The 21,526-nt window shown below is 37.5% G+C and overlaps 5 protein-coding genes across 6 annotated transcripts; 2 read left to right on the top strand and 3 right to left on the bottom strand.

Moving 5' to 3' along the window:
• Window positions 1–347: 347 nt before the first annotated feature.
• On the top strand, window positions 348–5,236 carry LOC112451785 (protein EFR3 homolog cmp44E). The gene is made up of 16 exons (XM_025011643.1): window positions 348–435; window positions 559–635; window positions 890–1,005; window positions 1,247–1,409; window positions 1,487–1,639; window positions 1,708–1,814; window positions 1,912–2,055; window positions 2,125–2,203; window positions 2,278–2,413; window positions 2,575–2,846; window positions 2,926–3,098; window positions 3,205–3,565; window positions 3,670–3,869; window positions 3,989–4,088; window positions 4,234–4,389; window positions 4,468–5,236. The coding sequence occupies exons 1-16, from the start codon at window positions 429–431 to the stop codon at window positions 4,618–4,620; spliced, it is 2,397 nt and encodes a 798-aa protein (XP_024867411.1). The 5' UTR covers window positions 348–428; the 3' UTR covers window positions 4,621–5,236.
• A 151-nt stretch (window positions 5,237–5,387) lies between these two features.
• On the bottom strand, window positions 5,388–9,626 carry LOC112451787 (peptidyl-prolyl cis-trans isomerase FKBP1A). Its single transcript, XM_025011646.1, has 5 exons — window positions 9,129–9,626; window positions 7,097–7,447; window positions 6,652–6,699; window positions 6,262–6,448; window positions 5,388–6,135 (listed from the first exon to the last, which is right to left on the bottom strand). The coding sequence occupies exons 2-5, from the start codon at window positions 7,131–7,133 to the stop codon at window positions 6,078–6,080; spliced, it is 330 nt and encodes a 109-aa protein (XP_024867414.1). The 5' UTR covers window positions 7,134–7,447; window positions 9,129–9,626; the 3' UTR covers window positions 5,388–6,077.
• Window positions 9,627–9,735: 109 nt separating this feature from the next.
• Window positions 9,736–17,284, bottom strand: LOC112451786 (ornithine decarboxylase 1-like). Of its 2 annotated transcripts, none has more exons than XM_025011644.1 (9): window positions 16,796–17,284; window positions 13,089–13,262; window positions 12,752–12,991; window positions 12,593–12,669; window positions 12,325–12,498; window positions 11,865–12,204; window positions 11,577–11,788; window positions 11,275–11,483; window positions 9,736–11,173 (listed from the first exon to the last, which is right to left on the bottom strand). In XM_025011644.1, the coding sequence occupies exons 3-9, from the start codon at window positions 12,936–12,938 to the stop codon at window positions 10,957–10,959; spliced, it is 1,416 nt and encodes a 471-aa protein (XP_024867412.1). In that variant the 5' UTR covers window positions 12,939–12,991; window positions 13,089–13,262; window positions 16,796–17,284; the 3' UTR covers window positions 9,736–10,956. The 2 variants fall into 2 exon arrangements, with proteins under 2 accessions (XP_024867412.1, XP_024867413.1); XM_025011645.1 differs by lacking the exon at window positions 16,796–17,284 and adding an exon at window positions 13,701–13,944.
• An 880-nt stretch (window positions 17,285–18,164) lies between these two features.
• LOC112451767 (dnaJ homolog subfamily C member 30-like) lies at window positions 18,165–19,412 on the top strand. Its single transcript, XM_025011602.1, has 2 exons — window positions 18,165–18,307; window positions 18,472–19,412. The coding sequence occupies exon 2, from the start codon at window positions 18,631–18,633 to the stop codon at window positions 19,270–19,272; it is 642 nt and encodes a 213-aa protein (XP_024867370.1). The 5' UTR covers window positions 18,165–18,307; window positions 18,472–18,630; the 3' UTR covers window positions 19,273–19,412.
• LOC112451766 (vacuolar protein sorting-associated protein 37B) lies at window positions 19,260–21,062 on the bottom strand. The gene is made up of 4 exons (XM_025011601.1): window positions 20,767–21,062; window positions 20,281–20,452; window positions 20,121–20,203; window positions 19,260–20,054 (listed from the first exon to the last, which is right to left on the bottom strand). Exons 1-4 carry the CDS (start codon window positions 20,896–20,898, stop codon window positions 19,797–19,799), a joined length of 645 nt encoding a protein of 214 aa, XP_024867369.1. The 5' UTR covers window positions 20,899–21,062; the 3' UTR covers window positions 19,260–19,796.
• Window positions 21,063–21,526: the final 464 nt, after the last annotated feature.

Here is a 21,526-nt window from a genome sequence, read left to right on the forward strand (position 1 = left end):
AAAAATATATATAATGTTTTTATATAAAATTAAACATTACATATGTGCAAAAATTGAGAAAGAGAATTTGAAGATTCTCATTATATCTTAAAATGCAATTATAATTAAATCTTTAAATTTATCATGATTAAAAATTCAATTGCTTTAGTTTGAAATGTGTCATTTTGGCTAAAAATTTCTAATTTTAAATAAATCTCTGTAGATAGTCTAGAGCAATCTGAACAACTTTCGGACGTGAAATGTTCCAGTGAAGGCCGTAGTTGTTTCTCGCAAGTTGCGCGTTTTTCGGTCGACAGTTACTAGACAATCGATAGCTAGCCGATCGATCAAAGAATGCGTGTGCACGCACACACGTCGCGATACTCGCGGTTCATAGCTGTCAGCTGTCATCGCTGTCGTTTGCAACACGAGTTGCAGGAGCTGTCAAAATGTTCGGTGAGTATGGCAATTTACGCAGCTAAAATCTTTCTTATTTTCGAAAGACGCTGGTCGAATCTTTTATCGGACAGCGCGTCACGTCGACGTGCATTTATTCTTATTTCCTTTTTTTTTTATCAGGCTGTTGCTGGTGTTGCGCTGCGTTACGTCCGAGGTACAAGCGGCTCGTCGACAATATCTTTCCGGTTAATCCGCAGGTGAGATCTCCGGGTCTTCTTCTCCTTTTCTTTCCGTTTTTCTCGTCTCGTACAGTTCGTTTCTTGTCCAGGATGTTTTATAGTTTCCTTCGCGAGTAAATCAATACCGAAACGCTGTCCTTGACACCAAGTGGGAGACCAAAATGATTATTCTATTTATGGTTGAACCTGTGATATTTGCGGCGAATGAGAAATCGAATTGACACGTGTCCCACACGCGACGATCAGTATTAACACGCTTCTCTGTTCTCCAGGATGGCTTGATCAAGAACAATATGGAAAAACTGACATTCTATTCATTGAGCAGTCCTGAGAAGTTAGACAGGATCGGGGAATATTTGTTTCAACGAGCTTCCAGGGATATTTACAGGTGATGTAGAAAAGTGTGATATAATAACATCTTTCGTTAGCGTAATATACACAAATGGTTACGTTGTAATGCTGGTTATATAAATAATTATATGCTGCTGTGTACATAAGAACTAGAGAAATTAATCCTAATGACTGCTGCAAACATGACTGGCAATTATTCAGTACATCTATACATTGCATCTATAGTCTCTATACATGTAACGAGAATCCTGCCTGATAAGGAATTGTGTTCTTGATAGGAGACGAAATGGCTTTGTCATTATCGCCATGGAAGCAATGGACCAGCTCCTGGTAGCTTGTCACGCGCAAACTTTGAATCTGTTTGTCGAGAGCTTCTTGAAAATGGTACAAAAATTGCTGGAGTCCACGGATCCTCAGTTACAGATTCTCGCAACACAGTCTGTAAGTGATAATCATTATTGGTAGATTAGACATATTAGCGTTGCTGATTCTATCTGATTCGACGTATCGACTTTCAGTTTGTCAGATTTGCCAATATCGAGGAAGACACGCCCTCATATCACACCCGTTACGATTTCTTCGTGTCGAAATATTCGGCAATGTGCCATTCCAATAACGACGATCCCACTACGCGCAAGCAAATTAGGCTTGCTGGAATTCAAGGACTGCAGGTACGCATTTGTAAACCTGCATGCACATATTCAAATGTATATTCAAATATATATCTTTTGATATATAGGGCGTTGTGAGAAAAACTCTTTCCGACGACTTGGTGGAGAATATTTGGGAGCCTGTACATATGGACAAGATTGTACCATCGTTGCTGTACAATATGCAAAATTCACGGTAATTTGAAAGAAACGAATTATGTTATGAATTGTTGAATGATATGAATTGACGAGTGAGTTATGAAACGCGCACGTTGACGTATTTCTATCTTTAGATACGCCGATAAGGAAGACGCAACACCAGACAGCCCAACCGAGGAACGATCAGATCCACCGCAATTTGCGGAAACTTGCATGAGAGAATTGATCGGACGCGCATCGTTTGGTCATATTAGATGCGTTATAAGACCTGTATTGAGGTATGGAATGGAGTCTCTCAGAAATTAATATACATGCAAGGAATCTTTTAATAATTATCTATGTTATAGGCATCTGGACAATCACCAGTTATGGGTCCCGAACTACTTTGCAATTCATACTTTCAGAATAATTATGTTCTCCATTCAGGTACTTAACGATATAAATCAAGTAATATTTGACACATTGGATAATTAATAATATTACTTTGATGTATATTTTAGTCGCAATATTCCTACACTGTAGTGGAAGCTTTAATGACACATCTTGACGATCACTCAAAGTCATCCCCTAAGATTCGCACTAGTATTGCGGATACTTTGTCTAAGATTATATCAATTGCCGCAGGTGAAAGTGTTGGTAAGTGGGTATAGAAAAGTTAAATGAATTCGGTATAAATTCTACTGTCCAATTAATGTAGATTTATATACCGTTTTTATAACCGATAATTATTAGCGTACAGCGAAAATTGAATCCTGCTGTCGCTAAGCTCTTTTTAACGATATACGTTCTTTTTCTAGGACCATCTGTATTAGAGATTATAAATTCCTTATTGTCTCACCTACGAGTTAGTGTAACGAGAAACCAATCGTCAAGTAGTGACGAGCAATTATATCAAGAAGCTCTTATTAACGCTCTTGGAGAGTTCGCGAATCATCTTCCGGATTACCAGAAAATTGAGATTATGATGTTCATTATGAGTAAAGTTCCATACAGTCAGCCAGATCGTATCGTATCGGTCGGCAAAGGAGACGTATTGCTCCAGAGCATACTTTTAAAGTCGCTATTAAAGGTAAATTATTTATTATCGCATAAAATTATATAAACGTAAGCTGTAAGTTTTATTACACAGGTATTTTATTTATATACAGGTTGGCACCAAATATAAAACTATCCATTTGAACACAACATTCCCGCCTAGTTTCTTGGAGCCATTACTGAGAATGTCACTGGCAGCAGACGCTGAAATGAGACTTCTTGTACAGAAAATATTTCACACTTTAATTGACAGACGGCGAAATATTACAATACTCGCTAAACCAACGTAAGTTTATCTCTTAACAACAAATCTGATCAACAAACGTTGATCTATTATATACCGTTCTTTTTCTTTTTTTTTCAACTCTGGGAATAACTTTTCTTTCTTTCAGTGTGAACGTAGCGGAGCTCGGTCTTGCTATTGAAAAGGCATCCAGACCTGATGTAATCTTTATTCGGAAGCACGGCCCTGAAATCTACTTAGCATTGTACGAATCATTAGAGCTATCTAGTAACACAGTAGAAAATGTGGAATCTATTTATACCACCTTGGCGTTACTTGCCATTGAATTGGCTTCCGAGGAAACGGTGTTGGAGTTACTGAGATTGGTGCTGAGCTTGCAAGACTTGGCACTAACAAGTGCTCAAATTAGTCTTCCACTTAAATTCAATTTACACGCAATAGTTATCAGTCTACTAATCTTAATATCGTACGTCTGCAATATCACCGCTCTTATGGATTATGCAAAGAAGGTAGGTAATTTCAAATTGTCAACCTCCAGCAATTTATTTTATATTAAAATTACCGATGGACTGCTAAGAATAAAATACAATTAATCGAATAAATGCGTTTTAAGGTGGTGGAAGCGCGTCGAAATGATAGTCCGCATTTACTACCGGATTTAAAATCTCAATACGATACCGGTCTAACATCCAGATTAGCGCCAACTCTTTTGGTTGATCAAACTGTTGTCAGCGAATGCCTAAAGGGAGCCGGCCTTGATAGTGGGAAATTACAACAAGGTTCAGGTTACAGCGGCAATTCTTTACAACACAGGTAATTATCTACTAAGTGTGGTGATCGATAGTCAGCCGTAGACGTTAAGCACTAGAAAATGTCGTTTTATTTTATATATATCTAAATTTTATAATATAAAATTAAATTTTCTTTGCTAGGCATTCATGGGTTGATAATACTGGGCGGAATTCGCTAGCCGACATTAATTCTGGAGGTCCCGAATTGGATAGCGGAGGTTCATCACCTGGTGTGCAAAAGGTGTGACTTACATTTACTTTAATTTACACTGAATTAGAAGGGATCTATGATTATTTATTACGACTATTATCATTTTTCTAATTTTGTGGATTATTATTGCACAATTTTAATTCTTATTTTCTTATATGTAATTAATTTCTTGCAGAAATTACCCGGAGAAGAATTAACGTTTGAGAGCATGAAAAGAATTTTGACAGAGAATAATAATAATGAAATAGTGGAAGAAGAGAAGCGAATGCAGCTTTCTGAGTTCTTTAGAAACGCACCATTCCAGGAATTAGTATCAAAAACACAACCGAAGGTTCATTAACTGGCATATATATTATTGACAATTATCGTAGCTAGTGCAGATTTTTAATCTTTCCTTTTCTGTTCGCAGCACGATGTTCTACAGAGCAAATTGTCAGAGATATTTAATACGCTGTCTGTTGATCCGCGCAACACAGTTCCTACGACCGGACCACAGACAGATACTAAACCAAGTCAAACCCCAGCTTATGAAATTCATTTCCCCGAGCTGTTTGTATATTAAACTGCTAGTATTCTTGTTGCATTAACATTAACGTAGTGTCGCATTATATATTAAGTCCCCTATACGCGTTACAAATATGAATAGTAGCTTCTATATTTTAAAGATTGAGTTATGTACATAATAGAGAAACCATTTTTATGTTTCATATTGTTAGATATATATTTTTCTTGAGGTTGATAAGTTGTTCGTACTTATTTACTTTTAATATATGAGTAGATATCAAATGACATGTGAACTGTAATGAAAACGGTTAATTAGTACTTTTATAAAATCATCAATGGTTTTATATATCAAATGATATGTAAAGATACATGAATTTCTTATATACACAGGATTCTATAGAAGCATTCAAGATTTTATAACGTTACCGAATTAACTGTTTTCATCAGTATAGGCTGACTCTGACTAATACGTCGATATCTCAGTGTGAATTTAGAGCACAAAACGAACAAAAAAATTTCACACGAGTATTGACATGAAAAAGTCACTCTATATATAAATCAGGTTTCAGCAATTAAGACTAAATAATCTGGATGTATACGTTTCGACAGTAGGCCAGTTAAATGTGCACTGTTATTTAATCCTACCTCTTGTTAATGTAAAGTTAAAAATTGTATATCTGTGTATATCTCTTTATGTATATTCTAGATCGGAAAAAAGAATTTTCTCTCACGGCAGAGTGATTGAAAAATGTTGCACAATGTATATTTATAAATATAGAAAATGGTTCGAAATATTTTGTAAATATATATATATTAAAACGCATGTTAACCTGGAAAAAGATTTATTATATTGCAATGCTTATCCTTCTTACATTTATCTCCAGTTCGTATAATCATATGTATGAGAAAGAAGATTTATACATTTTTTTTAGGGAGCAGAGCAACTTTTTTATTGTACTTTGTTCTATGTAGTGTTTTACATCACCAATTGTTCTTTCCTTTATTGAATCTTTGTACAAAATACTCGAAGGATCACCAAATACGTATGTAAATGGAATGAACACAGGTTACATATTTCGCAGAGATATATCTGGAGGGTCCCTTTATTCAACCGCTCATCATAGGAACACGGTTAGTCGGTCACAAATCAAGTACACAAATTAAGTAGCATCTCTTGGAGAGCAGGTAATCAAACTACACATTAATATACCTTACAGTTCTAACTATGCGACAATGTTCGAATATTATTGATCGGCAATTTATACATTGTATAAATTGCACGTCGTTTCTACGCGAGATCGGAGAAACGTTCTCAACGTTTTATATATTACTTCGCGAAGATCGCAAATATAGCTTTTATAATGTACGAGCGATTGAATTAAGGCATTAGAGTAGGATGTGCCATTCGTGCGACGACTACTTAACATAATTTGATGCGTTTCTGTTTTTTTTTTTCCTTTTTCTTTCTCGTATTGAAATGCGTTTGGTCAAGTTTGGTACACTCTAAGAGGTATTTCAAGGCTCCACCTTCAGCAGCTCCACATCGAAGATGAGAACGGCATTTGGTGGGATAGTGTGTCTCTGTCAAGGCTAATATAAATTTATCGCCTGTTCTTGTTTTCATTAAATAGAATAATTGTACTAAATAATTAGCGTTTGATCTTTATTCTACGTTATATCGTTTAGCATTAAAGGATATATTCCAGGATGACCTCGGCTACCGTAAGCGAAGTCTGGAGAGCAGGTTAACCTGGCCCGCTGGCCGACGCACATTTGCGCGACTCCTTGGTCCCAGCCTTTAATTACTTCGCCCTTTCCGATTTTGAACTTGAACGGTATGCCGCGGTCCCTGCTGGAGTCAAATTTCTTCCCATTGGCGAGGGTACCTGTAAACACGTCAACGAAACTAATTATATTTTTACACAATCTTACAATTATTATCTATAGAACTCTCGATATTATAATGACTTTATATAGCGACAGTTTTCTCTTCTAATTTCTTTTTCTTGGCTGTTCCATCGTTCCTCCCCTATTATATAAATATAATTCAAAGTATCAATCCTATCATCTTATGCGATAAAATATTCACCTGTATAATGCACGACCACTGTCTGCCCGGCCTTTGGGTAGGTCTGACCTGCACATATAAAAATATTCGTGAAACAACATCGGGGGTGACGAAACCGAGCACGGCATCGCCATTTAAAATTGGTAACGGTGCGTAAATAAGGTAAAGTCGTGTCGTCGTTCAGGAGCTCCCATTTTATTTTCAATAGGGAACAACGCGGCATCGGCCAACGCTCGTTCGCGGCATTTCAGGCCACAACCAGAGGCGCGAGTTAATTTAACGAGACGCTAAAATTTCGGAGCATCGAACATGCGGCATGGCGCGAGCGCGCGCGCGCGCGCGTGAGAGAGACAGAGAGGGAAAGAGGGAAAGAGAGAGATTAAAGCAAAATGGGAGAGAGAGAGGTTTTCCCGAAGGGAGCGAGACCGACGAGAGTCCCTAGAAAAATAAAACCTGTAATAATTACCGTCTCCAGGACTCAAAACTTCGACATCCACGCCCATGGCTACGTGCTCCTCTTTCTCGGCGTCGAAAGGCGGAAGGTTCTCCCCTCGGGATGGCGAGGTGTGCGCGCGAAGAAGATCGTCGAGACTCGTCGAGGTCGATTCACGTCGGAGGAGCCTGGGTCGGGCGAAGCCAAACTCACCGTAGAAAGGAACTATTCGCGGCGCCTCGAGAAACGACACCGCTCCACTACGCCGTTCAATGAATACAGGCTGAGCGCACGAAATCACCTAGAGTACCGTCCGACGCGCAGGAATATGTACGCCGAATATGCAGGCCGGAAGGTGACGTGGTTCGCCATTCGGTGTAAATTCTTGTCCAGAAAAATAAGCGAACGCGCCAATGTAAATTAACTTCAATCTTTCTTATTTTTAGAATTATAAAAAGTAAGTTAAACCTTTTAATTTTTATATCTTTATCTTTTCATCTCTTTCTAATTTTATTTTTGGAACTTAAATTTATTTTTAGAATCAGAAAAAGATAAAAAGAGTAAATTAAACCGAGATTGAAGTTAATCTACATTGGTAGAGATGGAGATAAGATATTTCTTCGACGGTTTTGTTGTCGCGCGAATAGCTATTATATAATTATTTAGTTTAATTTGAATTTATAGTCTTTGCGTAATCATATATTATACGTTTTCGGACCGTTTGGAAATGTGGAACGTTCACTATCTAATAGGAGCTAGGATATCTGTTTCCTAGATACTGAAATAATATATTAATTAGAGTCTCCAGATTTTTATATATATATACGCTTTCCCGTGGACATCTGAATCGCATAGAAAGTGAAATCTTTATTAAAAAAAGAAAACATGCTTAGACCTCATTATCTTCTCTTGCTTTGAATGAAACTATATATGCAGGAACTGTGATTCAGATGTACTTGTGATAAAAACATTATTTCTTTTTAACATTTGTCCATGCGCGCCGCTTATTAAGATTTTAATTTTCGGAATTTCAGCTCGATTAACTTTCTCGTCGGAATATACCTGCCCCGATAACTTGGATCTTTTGAAAATTTCGAAAGATCCATATTTCCAATCTTCGTTATCTCGTATCGAGATAATAACTTCGATGACTCCTCAACTTCTCCAATTATCTTTCGCGCACTCGAACCAGAATAAAGGATCGATCTCGATTAAAGAAATAATAAAACGATAAAACGTGACGTATGCGAAAATCGTATCACGAGGAGGCCGCGATAAGCCATCTACTTAGCGATAGATAAATTAATCGTTATCTGACAAAAGTATTAATCATCGTCATCACAGTCACACACATAAATACGTACACAGATGCTATGATAAAAATCGGAGCGATATTATTTAACATCGTCTGCGATCTTCAATTATCCGCGCAATAACGTCAGCATTTATATTTAGATTTATTTGCGTAATTTCCAGGTACACGGCAGAGCTTGATTAGCAAAATTAATAACGGCGCTTCAGATAGACACTCATTCGATTGTATCAATACTTATTTATATATATCTATACATATATATGCATATAATTTTCTATATATATATTATATCGTAAAATTATATGTATAGTTATATATATAAGATATATGAACCATATAGTAATACATGTAATCTATACATATTATATTAAATTATTATAAATATTATATATATATATAAATATTCTCTTCGATTTTTAAAATAAACACTCAAGGATAAATATCTCTTCTCTCACTGCAATCGCACGTCGTTTAATTTAAAATCTTAAGATTCTAACGAGATAAAATATCAACGGTCCGATCGCGTATTAGCAATTCTCCCCTGCGAACAGCTAACAAATCTCTGGAATCAGGTGATCGCCCGTATATCATTGCCCTCATCTAATCGAATCAGCAATATATATATCTTATCAGAATTCACCGGTTCAAGACCCCCGTTAACTCGCCACTCGAATTTTTGCGTTGCGCGATCGGACGGTCAATCTCTCATCTCCCTGTTGTACAGAATTGCAACATATACCAGAATTATACCATATTATATATTGACGCTCGAGTGATTGTTCCAGTGAATGGCTCTCCATGATGTTAAATATTACACATTCCCCCTAGGCCTCAACCGTGGCTCTCGACGTGACTCCACGTTGAACTGAATTAAATCACGTTTTGCACACGCAGCAATATTTGCGAATACTGAAAGAATTGTCAAAAGGTCGCATATGACGCTCTCGCGCCGATCCTCGCATTAAAAGTATCCGCGATCGTTTTGTTTGCTACGCCAGCAAATCCCGTCCGCAGCATCTCTCTTCGTGATGATAGAAAAACGATGCGCACGAGGCAAGCATGTGTATCTTACAGGAGAGAAGATTGTAAGAGGAAAAGAGGAAAACTCACATCTTTCCGAGAAATCTGGGAAAAGCCACTCGTTAAATCTTTCTTACAATCGAATGATAGATATCAAATGTTTTATGTGAAAATTACCCGCACGAGAATCCAATATTTCCGACTCGATATCGGTAAGAATGGAAGAATTGCCTCCAAGTTCCTCGCATACACTTGCTATACTTAATTTATGCGCATAGGACTTACTGAAGCAAGACGATTAATAGGATAATAAATGTAATATACATGGAATTGTACATACTGATCTTATATTACGTTTATTACTCGATTATTAATCATGTGATCGATTGACAATAATAATAGTTACGATAATAATATTAATAATATTAATAATGATAATAATAATAATAGAGTAATAAAAAATTAATTTTCTTCGGTTCTTGTGACAGCTGCCTCAATGCCGTAAAGTTCCTAGCAATCCTACAGAGTTTATATTTATTTTATGCAAATATTTCAGAGACCGCATTTGTGTGCCTCGTATAGTACACATGTTGTACAGTCAATTTTCTTTTTTTTTTTTTAAATACATTTTCTAATAATTTTCTTTTTTTAACAATGCTCCACAATATCAATTAAGAAAAGAATTAATGGAAAAATGCGTTAACTTGCCCCGAGTAACACGCCCAAGCCTTTTAATGAAATTATTCACTTATCTTGAATATTCAAAACTAAATTGTAACATGTTTAAATCAACGCTCTCTACGTATGGCCGCCTCATTTATCGTATACGGAAAGCATGACAAATCTTTCTATTGTTAAATTGACGTTTGCTCGATCTGTGTATAAATCCATGCCAGAAACAAATTATAGCTTCTATATTAAATTGTTCTATATTAAATGCGTTGAAGAATTGCAGAAAACAAAATAATGAGCAAGATAATTGTTACGAGCAGTTCTCTTTCTGAAACACATCGACTTTTATAATCAGAAATATACGTAGAAACTATAATACGTTTCATTACACAGATAATATACATGGAAACATGTATGTCATGTAAATATCTACCATATTTTTTATGCATTATGCGATAGGAGAAATACATTCACGAGTATTATTCTTCGACAGTAACGTCGTAGGAGCCACGTTTAGCATTCTACTTAGTTTATAATTCTTAATTATTAATAAAGTAAACGTATCTTTAATAAAAAAGCAAACACAAAACGTGATTTCAAATCATTATCTGAGAAAAGCAAATTGTATGTCAAACTATCTTAAAATCGATATATGCAGATACGTTTTTGTGCATGAAATTATATGTACGTAATATTTCAAAAAATTTTAAAAAAGGTAAACGAGAAATATATTATGTCGCTTGAAAATTATGTTTGAACATTTACCATTTCTTTTTCCATTAAATTAAAAGAAAATAAAATTGTTTTACACAACAATTGAATGCTGTTCGTTTTGAAATGCAAATACGTATTCCCAAATTTGTAAAACTTTTGTGAGATAATCAAATTAATTCAGTGGCGCCTCGACATACTCAAAGATAAAATGCGACGGCGTATTAGGAGTATCCGTTAATATTTCGGGCGGTGCTAATTCCATTGGATGAGAGTCCCTCCACGGATCGATATCATTTCCTCCAATATCTAGTCCGAGTCGCAAATTAGTTGGTGTATTGCCGATAACAAAGTGGTCTTCGGTTAAAGGTAGAGCGTCTTTCAATAAAAGCCTACAAGGAACATCAATATAAAATTATTTCAGTCTTCATTAAACAGAAGAAACGTACTGGTCAACGAAGTAGCGTGACCATAATAAATATGATTTCCTTACCAAATATCTTCGTCAGAGACAATATGAACCTTAGGAATGGGAAATCCATTAAACGGTGAAGCAACAGGCAATGTATAGGCCCCCATGTTTTCGAAAATCATCCATTCGCCGAGTTCCATATCGTGCAACATGATGTTCTCAACGATTTTGTCCAGTCCATCACACGTTGGACCCCACACGCTTGAAGGAATCATCTTTCCACAACCATTCTAAAGACAAAAAAATTAATTCAAATGCTAATTTAAAAAAGAAGAGCGCGGAAAAATACTACGTTGGTACTTTATCTGAATAAATTACTTTACCTTAAGGGGAATCGGAGTTACATGCTGGTGATCGTACAGCAGACAATTGAATGATCCATAAACACCATCGTTGATATAATACATATTATGCATAATAGCGTTGGTATTTTCATCTCCGCGTATAGCACGTTTGCTATGGATACTCGTTGCCAATGTGAATGCAGATGCAACATAAAAACGACCCGGTTCGGCAATCACATGCACAGCATCAGCTGGAAAAATTCTTATTGTAAGATGCGGTTCAAAACGAACTATATTTGTGTAACTAACGAGGAGAAAGCAGCTTACTGTTGAAGTATTCGTCGAGGGCTTTATTAATAATGTCGGCGACTTTGTCGATGCTTGTGCCTTTGTCGCCCGGATAGCCGCCACCAAGATCCAAGAGGTACGGCTTAAAACCGAGATCGCTGGCCATATCGAATAACAGCTTGCAATGACGAATAGCGCGATAGTATACCGGTGGATCTTGACATCCGGAACCAACGTGAAAACTGAAGCCCACTACGTTAAGACCCAAGTTATACGCAAGGCGTAAGAGATTAGGAGCCTCGTGTATCGGATCACAGCCAAATTTCATGCCAAGCGGGCACTGCGCTACTTCCGCGTCGCAACGAATCCGCAAAACAATCTGCACAAATGATGAATTGCATTGATATAATGCAGATACTTTCAAGATAAAATTACAACTGTTTGAAAAAAATATCCAATATTTAGTATTTACTAAAGTTATATGGTAGCGTGCAATTACCTTAGCCGTTGGGAAAAGTTTCTTAATTTTGTGCAGCTCGCTTTCATTATCTACTGTCATAGTTTCTACTCTCACTGCAGCGGCGTGACGAATATGTGAAGCTGGCTTGGCTGGATTAGCAAAAATAATTCTTGAAGGCTCTACACCAAGACTCAATACTTTATTTATCTCATTCTGCAAAGTAAAAAAATATTTTTTTTATATGAAATGTACCTGTTAACGTATGATAAAAAATACATTTTAATATTTAGTATTTAATCATATTTACTTTAGATGCGCAATCAAAATTGACGCCAAGGGCCGCTAATACTTCAATTACGATCAAACTGTCGTTACATTTCACGGCTGAAATTGAAGAACTTCTATGAGTAACCATACATCATACAATTTCGTACACGACATAAAGTTCCAAATGTTAATGACTTACCGTAATAGGGGTCAACTCGTGGCAATTTTTCTTTCCAGATTTGATGCTTTTGTACAATATCCCCTATATCCAGTACATAGAAAGCTTCTTCTTGTAAACCACTCATTGCAATATCTTTGATAACGGTCATGACGTTGGACTCACTGTCCAAGACGTGGATACGTTCATCTAGATTTGTTACCTTCATGTTGATTGAGTTTAATTGAATTGATTAGTACTCTGTAGGTGCTAGGCAGCAAACTGAAAGTTAAACAATTAGATAATAAGTATAAACGCAAAACTAATCAACTTTATATTCTGTACGTTGCAAAATAAATTTGGTATAACAAAAACGTACGAGGCAGCTGTCAATGCTAATCGGGTGTGTCGTGAGGAAGCGGATTAAGACAAGATCACTGTGGGGGTGCTAGCAAAGCCACGGGGGCTCTGCATTCAGGGCCAATTTCCAGTTGCCGCAGTTATTCAAGCACCCACGAACAGACTGGTCGACCAGCCTATCGCAGATAGAACCCTGCAAAAGAAAACAAGTGACCTCTGAATTAACTAAATATTGATTAAAAGATTTACCATATGGAAAGTATCAATATTGTCATAGTCTACGCTAATTTGAGCCAAAAAAACAAGGATTTGAAAATAAAAGTAAGCAAATACTTTATTAATAAAGAAGGGGAAAACGGCTGTTTAAATGCATGTTCATAAATTAACATATGACGTGCTAAAATATTTCTACCACATATCGGCTAGAATTTTATCTTATCCGTTTATCTTAATTTTATCAGAGCCGATATTTTCCCTGACATTAAAGTGATATATGAATCACAAGAAAAAAAATTAATGTTACATTTTTAATTTAATTTGCCCATTCTTTTTTACATGTTCTCAATAAATATATGAAAATCTACTGTGTCTTTGTTAGACTTTTACTTGATGAAATATAATTAGATCCTACCTGAAGCGAAGTAATTCTCGTTTTTTTATACACACTGCAGAAAAATTAATTATGTCACTGTTTAGAAGTACAACGTTTCTAAATTTTAACGACTCCTCTATCGCGTTGCATATATGTGCGCGAAGCAAAAGTAAAATAATGTTCCACGAACTATTTGGAACGTAATATTACGTGTTACGTTACACGCATTATATGTGAAAAACTTGGTTTAACGAGATCCGAACAGACAGAAATTCAGAACGATACTGCACTCGAGACTACTATTTGGGCCTTTATTTATATGAAGAAGATAAGTAGTATCAGCCCGTCTTTGCGTGGTGTACCAAGTCTACTTATACAAAATTATCTTACAACCAAGATGGTTCATAAAACAGGAAACCGAATTAGACTGGAAGGATAATATAAAATGTTACTCAAGAGTCAAACTCCACTTGAGGGCGGGAAATACCACCACTAATCTACGCAACGAGACTGATTGTTTATCCGAAGCTGTATCGAAGATTGGCGTATCACAAATCGAATGTCCTTAATAAGCTAAAAATAACACGCGAACACTCCACCAAGAAAGTAAGTGCTATCCAATGATACAAAATACAATAATGCGAAATACGATACAAAAACTTGCATTCACATTTTTCATATAAATATCGTAAGATATTGCATGATTCCAAAAACATGTGTGCAGAATTGTCTCTTACTATAAAAGTACGTCCATCAGAATAAGTTTTAAATACTCTATAAATTATAAAAAGATTTCTCTTTTAAGATAGTTTCCCGTACATGCTATAAACTTCCTTGGTACATGTTAATAAAGCAGATAGGAATAACTTTAAATTCTTGCTTCCTGATGCAAAAAAATTTAATAACATCCAATTGTACATGGAGGTCTCGTAAGGTTGAGATTGATAATTCCTTGTTTCATCAAACAAACTCACATACAAAGGGGCGTTATTACGTAACATAACAATGGCTTCCGCCGGTTTGAAGAGGAAATACTGGTCGGAGTGAGATAGTACAAGTCTCAAGATACGAGTAAATACGGCTACTGGCCATTCTGCAGACATTGATGTTAAGACACGTGGTGCGAAATGAGCAAAAGAAACTGAAAAACATGTCTTATCATCGTCTTATACAGATTATAAGTTTTCACGTATGTTGCAAGGATAATATGCTTTAATAATGATTAGTTTGTCGAAAAATATACATAAGAATTATATTACAAGATACGATTTGTGGATTAACGAAATTTATCTCTCTTCCGTATTCGAGATTCGGTCTTTATTTTATCATTGAGCAAAACAAAGTATATGTTGAAAAAAAAAGTTAACGAAAAATTCTAAATATATAATTGTTTGTTGAATTTTTTATTTTAAAGTATTTATAAACGTTTTAAAACGTTTTGAAACCGTCATAAAATTATGTATAAATTCGAAAAAAAAAAAATACATTACGAAAAAAAAAATACAGTTTATATTTTCATAAAAACAATATTTCCCTGAGTCCTTTCGCGAGCACAGTGTATACTTTCAAGAAAACTTGAGAAAAGAAATGTAAATATCCTCGCAAAAAGCAATATTGACATTGTTGGCAAAATAACTATGTTCTTAGCAAATAAACTTCATTTTGAAGTTCGAAACTTCGATTTAAAGTAGACTTCGAATAATCTTGGTAAGATAGCGACCCCATACTGTTTGCATTGTTAAAGAATGGTTTCTTTACGATACAGTTTATCATTACATTCCCCCACCTCCCCCTTCAACCACTGAATTCGAATTCGATTGAATGTATCTCAGCTGCGATAAGCAGAAGCATGAGAAGTACAATTACAAGTACAGAACCTTCAAAAATACACTGCGAAAGGTGAAGCAAAATGAAATTATCCTCGATATTGCACGGAACAATTCTTGGAGTAAGACGTGCTCCGCTTTGACATACCTGCGTGATATCTGTGTGTACATACATTTCTGTGACATTGTATTTTGTTTATATACATATGCCATCTCCCACTTATGCTACACCTCTCATGTCTCCTTACAGTGCCAGACTATAGTTTTTTTTAGGTTCTGATAAATATTTCCATATTTCTCACTTTAATAATTTAATACTGAGAAGATTATCAAAATTCTTGACTCACATCATTCTAGGAATTCGTGTGCATACTAAGTACATATTTTAAACATGAAGTATATGTAACAATATTTTAAACGTAACAAACATTAGTAGTCACTCAAATAATTTTTAATTTTCCATATCTAAATTGTGTGCAACAATTATACTTTACTTCAATATTAACAGGTAAGATTTCAACATGTTGCACAATTACTGAGAAACGTCAGTGACGCAAACACATACGTTATCTTCTACGCTATAAAAATGTAATAAATGAGTCACGGCCGTTATAATGACAGTCAAATAAATAGAAAATGTGCCAGTATCTGATCGGGTTAAATCTTTTGTATCAAATAATATTCTTCACGTGGATTTATGTACAAATTCTGTTTAGCAAACTACGCGCCAAAGACTGTCGATCTCGAAGCTCAATGTCAGTCTCAAGTTGAAGCTAGAATAGTACCGTCGCATAATTAAATTGACAATCAATTTAATCACGCCGATATTCATTATTAATTATCAATTTAAATAAATTTAATTATGCGACGGTACTATCCTAGCTTCAGTTTTAGACTGCGTTTCGAGTATTCGGAGCATACTCCGAGAAATTGTACATATATACATAAAGTGACTACGAGAAATCACCGGGGAAAGCGTATTAATCGGTGAACTTCGAACTGGACGAGCCAGTAAACAGAAACCGCGCGCTGCGATTTCAACAGGGCTCGACCTGCGGTATCGTTACGCAATTATCGCGGGGGTCCCTTCCCCCGATAAGGAGGGAAGCACGAAGAAAGCTGGGAAAGAGATCTTATGAGTCATCGGCTCGCGAATGAAGATCTCCACGTGATCGACGAATCGTTCTCTCCCTCGTCCTCTTCGTCCCTCCGCCCTCGCTCCAGGGGGGGGGGGGAATTGGTGATCGGGGTAATCCGCGGGGAATCTGCGGGGGATCCGCGTCAGCGGACACGCTCGCAAATACGTACCTTATCAAACGATCGCCACCCTGCGGGTCGGCACACGGTTATTGACGGAATGATGGAAGTTTTCGGTGACCGGATCGCAAAAATCAGTCAGATCGATCGTCGGGCGTGGACCGGCGGGTTGCCGTAGCCCACGATGGTCGTCGTCGTCGTTGTCGTCGTCGTCGTCGCCGCCGCCGCCCAGCCGCCGATTCCTCGCGCAAACGATCCCCCGTACGGCGTAACGATGATGAACATCCGCTCCGTTCGCAACGCGTAAAAACGTGGGTCCGTTTTACGCGCCACGTGCGAGCATCGCAAAACCTTCGTCCGTCTACCTTAAATCTTCAGGTCGTGGAAGGTCGTCGCCGCCGCCACCGCTTCTCAGCCACGATTTCACCCCGGAGATAAGGAGAGAAGCCTGGAATGCGACGCTCGCACGAAACACACCGCCAACCGCCAGACGCTCGCGCTCGGAAAGGACAGTATGGATCAGACGTCAGACCCCGTTCAGACGTTCGGTCAGTTCGGTGTTGTGAATCGGGCCGGGTTTTTCGCGCATGCGCGACGAGAGCTGTCCGGCCGTCAGTGAAGTATGAATTAAAAGGTGTACCACGTTGGTTGCGACGCAATTATAAAAATTTTTGAAATTTTAGGAAATAATTTAGATATATGCTTATGTAACGTATATTGTGTAATTACACACATATGCACTCACAATTATAAGGAATTTAATTATCTACATTTAATAAAAAGATTTAAAAGAAGGGGAAAGGATATTGAAATAATTTTAATCAGGGTAAGATATTTTATTTGGCAGAAATACTATGGAATGCAAACGTTTGTTGCAGGAGTAAGAAAAACTGCCAAAAACCTTACCAATATTCATGAAACAAATATGTATTTTTAAATTTAAAAATAAATAACATGATATAAATAATTTTAAATTTTACTTACACGATAAAGTTATGAAATATATCAATTCGTCCGTTTTGTAGTAAAATGGAAAAAAATACTCTCTATCAGCAATTTTAAAAGGAATAGAAAGAGGTAACGATTTTTTGCAAATATTTTTATCTGGCCTCTAATAATTGACCCAAAACATTAACATCATATTATACATACGTTATTGTTTTACCGTCATTTTCGCCGCGCATGCGTGAAAAACCCGGTCCAACTCACACCCTACAATCCACACCGACCGACCAGTCCGGCGTCCAATAGCGAAAATTGTCTCCTAGGGATTACAAAGGCTCTAGGGAGTTCCAAGGATTTCAGCCGCATTTCCCGTATCCTGCATCCATCTCATTCGAGGACTCGAAAAATGCCCGCAACAGCATGGCACCGCCAATCAAATTCGCGTTTTTCCCACCTATTAATTTCGATAGTTGTGACGAATTTACATAACCTCAAAGACGCGTAGGATGTTAAAAAAACAGGGAAGTGAAGGAAGTAGACGTGTTAAAAGTACCAAAAAACAAATGCTAGATTGACGACACGTTAAATACCTTTGTAAAAAAATTAGAATGTTAAACAGTAAGTTTTTATTAAAATAGACAGTTGACATGACACAATGATCTGTGTGATTCGATCCGAAAGATTTATTATCCAACAAAAGATGGTTCTACGTACAATCTAGCGCCAATTGCTTATTGTTTTCTCCTAAAAATGAGATTTTTCACTGATATATATCGTTTCAGAAAATCGTACGTCTTGTGTGCAGCGGACTGCGAGTTTACGAGGCTGCAAGTAGCGACCGCAAGTTTATCGAGATAATCCTTAATAATAGAAAAAAAAATAGAAGAGAATCGTTAGAATGAAACTTGCGTCAACTTAATTTATTATGTTTGATTTGTAACATGCATGCAGCCTTCATGCAATCCTCATCCAAATTTAACATGCAGCATTGTATGAAGTCACAATTAGCGCGATTATACTCGACGCAACAAAGCACCAAGTCGAAGAACCATTATAACACGTTGAAGATCACGCCGCACGCTACCCAGACCGAGGTGAAATCGGCGTATTACAAGCTGACCCTCCAATATCATCCCGATAAGAACAAGAGCGAATACGCGAAACAAAAGTTTCAAGATATCTCGGAGGCTTACGAAGTGCTCGGCAATCACGATCAGCGCAAGGTCTATGACCGGGATATGCTGCTGCATCGGCCATCGACGGCGTCGACCACCGTCGAACACCCTACGTCCCACTACAGGGACAAGGTTTATTCGGGATCGTCGAAAATTTACAATTTTGACGCGTGGACGCAGGCGCACTACGGAAAGCAGATGTACGAGAGACGCATGAGGAGGCAGGCGTATGAGCATGCCAAGATGATGGAGACAGAGGCAAGCACTTCGAAGGGCAGTCCTCGGTTCATGGAATTTGCCATTCTCATAGCCACTGTAACGATGCTGGCTGCGCTTTTTTCGGGAAAAAACCACGACGTGCCGGCATCCGAGAGACGCAAGAAAGAAAGTAAAGATACTGGAAATTAGTCTACGTTTATTTATTTGAATAGTATAAATTTGTATATATATGTTCTCACATAATGAATGTACAGATTTTATGTCTGCTTGTCGTTATGCCTCTACTAGTAAAGTAAGAACAACATTGAATAGATCGTGATAAAAAATGACGAGGACAATCATTTCGTATACTCCTTTTACAAAAATGCTATGTACTGTGATAGAAATTGTTATTAACAACACGCAGTTAACTGCGTTCGTGCGTATCCAGATATAGACAGCTAAATATTTCATAAATGGCGTATAGACAATATTTCAGAAACATTTTCGCATTCTGAACCATCGTCTACTATCAACAGATATATAACGAAGGATTTAGGTAGATAACAGTTTATATATTACGCGATGCATCGTCTAATATAAAAATAGTGAAAAATCAATGTGCAAAAGGCATGTGTATGATACGTAAAGAGGATCAGTATTGGATACCTTTGTGTCGCGATCAAGGAAACGTATCGTAGAAAATAACAAATAAATACGCAATACTTTTCACATTAATATGGTCTATAAACTGGCAATCCTGGCATTGGCATAGCTACTGGCCCAGTCGGATACGGTATGGAAGGCGTTATTCCAGGGAAATTTGAAGCGATCGGGTAGCCAGGAGTGCTGTTCGAATGCCCTTTCCTTATCAGTTCGCGCAACTTATCCACTTTCACTTTACGTAAGTGCATTAATTTTCTTCGCGACAAAAACTGATCTAAGAACTCGTCTACTTCGATGTCACCGGCTAGGAACTTCTCTGCTATTCCCTACGCATTGAAAAGATCAAACGTGAATAGTCTCGTCAAACGCGAACCAGTGAAAGTCTTGCTTACCTCCGATTCTTCTTCAATCTCAGCGGCAGCTGCTTGCAGCAGGTCAAGTGCGGTATCGACGGTCATTGTACCAGACTTATCGCCTGCGAATAAATATACAGCGTCGAGAAAAAAATCTTTCTTCTCTGTTAAAATTATCAATACGTAGGATACGACTTACGCATCTCGTCTAATTTACTCCTGACACTGGTGCACAATTGATTGGCCTGTTCGCTCATGTCCTTCAAGACCTGTTTGCCCTCCTCCAACTCGGGTTGTTTGGCCAGATTAAATTCGGCCAAAGATCTGTTGCTCGCCATTAACATTTCCTTCTCGGTCTCGAGCTCCTTAAACTAACATTTTATCACGTCAAGACGGTCTCATTTTTAGAATACAAACATTAACATATAGTTTGTGACTGATGTATCATGTGTAAATCCTTCTAAAAGCAGCACGCTATATACATCTAGATAAATATTATGTACAGATGCAATAACACAGCGTCTATTCTTGCGAACGTCGTTTATTATATATTTAATTGAAAGCATGAAGAATATTAATTACAAAGGAAAGGATACACATTAAGAAATGTATATAATTATTGTACAATGTTAAGTCTCTTCTTGCATTTGGTTTCTAAGTAGAATTGATTCACTTGCAATCGTACCTGCTTTATATCTCTCACGATATCCTCGAATTTCCCATCGTTATTCAACAATTCTTTCAACTCGTCGTTGTCCAGATGAGACAACAAACCCAGTGCCGCAGGTATATCCGGCTCCTGATTCGACTTGTACATCTCTTATAAATATTAATTTGCAACAGGATCGTTGCTTCGGATTATCTCTATCTTTTTTTAAATCTAAAAGCAAAAGCTCCGAGAAATGCGCATTTGCGATAACGTACAATAACGTAATGACAGATCGGACAGATTCACCCTGACCCGAACTCGAAGTGTTTCTCGGTTGGGAAGGAAGTTTACAGTGTCATCTCGCGTGTCGAAAGTGCGCAAAGTAGCGAGTCTATCGACACATGCTAAACGTTGCGCGTGACGTGATTGTTTCTCAAATCGGTAAAACAGTTTTATATTGGACGGTGCAGCCGCTGTACGGTGGACCGGTGAGGAGCTTTTCAAACGTGATAAGCAAATCGATCCCTGGTGCAACAACGGTCGCCTTCCTGGACGCTCCTGGGAGTGATTTTCTCGATCACGAACGAGACGCTGGTGACGTTGAAGGAAGAAACCAGGTGACATGGAATCCGCGATCGGGCATCTCGAGGAGAGCGTGAGTACACGGCGTTTTCCGCGTGAGAGGTATCATTCGAAAGAGACAACGTGACGGTCGGCGGTTAGCCGTTTGCCAAAACGTCAAACGTCGCTCGTGCTGTCGATGTCGAATTTAATACAAGGGTCCCCTCTCGTGCCT

The sequence above is a fragment of the Temnothorax curvispinosus genome, unplaced genomic scaffold (assembly GCF_003070985.1).
Source record: "Temnothorax curvispinosus isolate PA1 unplaced genomic scaffold, ASM307098v1 QBEX01002543.1, whole genome shotgun sequence".
NCBI lineage: Eukaryota > Metazoa > Arthropoda > Insecta > Hymenoptera > Formicidae > Temnothorax > Temnothorax curvispinosus.

What these genes read in the sequence shown, in the direction of transcription:
- LOC112451785 (XM_025011643.1), top strand. An exon ending in GCTTCCAGGGATATTTACAG is followed by an intron (nt 1,006 to 1,246) that starts GTGATGTAGAAA and finishes TGTTCTTGATAG; the next exon opens with GAGACGAAATGGCTTTGTCA. An exon ending in TATCAAAAACACAACCGAAG is followed by an intron (nt 4,390 to 4,467) that starts GTTCATTAACTG and finishes TTCTGTTCGCAG; the next exon opens with CACGATGTTCTACAGAGCAA.
- LOC112451787 (XM_025011646.1), bottom strand. Translation starts at nt 7,133, where the DNA reads ATGGGCGTGGATGTCGAAGTTTTGAGTCCTGGAGACG. An exon ending in AGTTTTGAGTCCTGGAGACG is followed by an intron (nt 6,700 to 7,096) that starts GTAATTATTACA and finishes TTATATGTGCAG; the next exon opens with GTCAGACCTACCCAAAGGCC. An exon ending in AGTGGTCGTGCATTATACAG is followed by an intron (nt 6,449 to 6,651) that starts GTGAATATTTTA and finishes ACGTGTTTACAG; the next exon opens with GTACCCTCGCCAATGGGAAG.
- LOC112451786 (XM_025011644.1), bottom strand. Translation starts at nt 12,938, where the DNA reads ATGAAGGTAACAAATCTAGATGAACGTATCCACGTCTTGGACAGTGAG. An exon ending in ACGAGTTGACCCCTATTACG is followed by an intron (nt 12,670 to 12,751) that starts GTAAGTCATTAA and finishes CTTCAATTTCAG; the next exon opens with CCGTGAAATGTAACGACAGT. An exon ending in CCTCGACGAATACTTCAACA is followed by an intron (nt 11,789 to 11,864) that starts GTAAGCTGCTTT and finishes GAATTTTTCCAG; the next exon opens with CTGATGCTGTGCATGTGATT.
- LOC112451767 (XM_025011602.1), top strand. Translation starts at nt 18,631, where the DNA reads ATGCATGCAGCCTTCATGCAATCCTCATCCAAATTTAACATGCAGCAT.
- LOC112451766 (XM_025011601.1), bottom strand. Translation starts at nt 20,898, where the DNA reads ATGTACAAGTCGAATCAGGAGCCGGATATACCTGCGGCACTGGGTTTG. An exon ending in GAGTAAATTAGACGAGATGC is followed by an intron (nt 20,204 to 20,280) that starts GTAAGTCGTATC and finishes ATTTATTCGCAG; the next exon opens with GCGATAAGTCTGGTACAATG. An exon ending in AGATTGAAGAAGAATCGGAG is followed by an intron (nt 20,055 to 20,120) that starts GTAAGCAAGACT and finishes TTCAATGCGTAG; the next exon opens with GGAATAGCAGAGAAGTTCCT.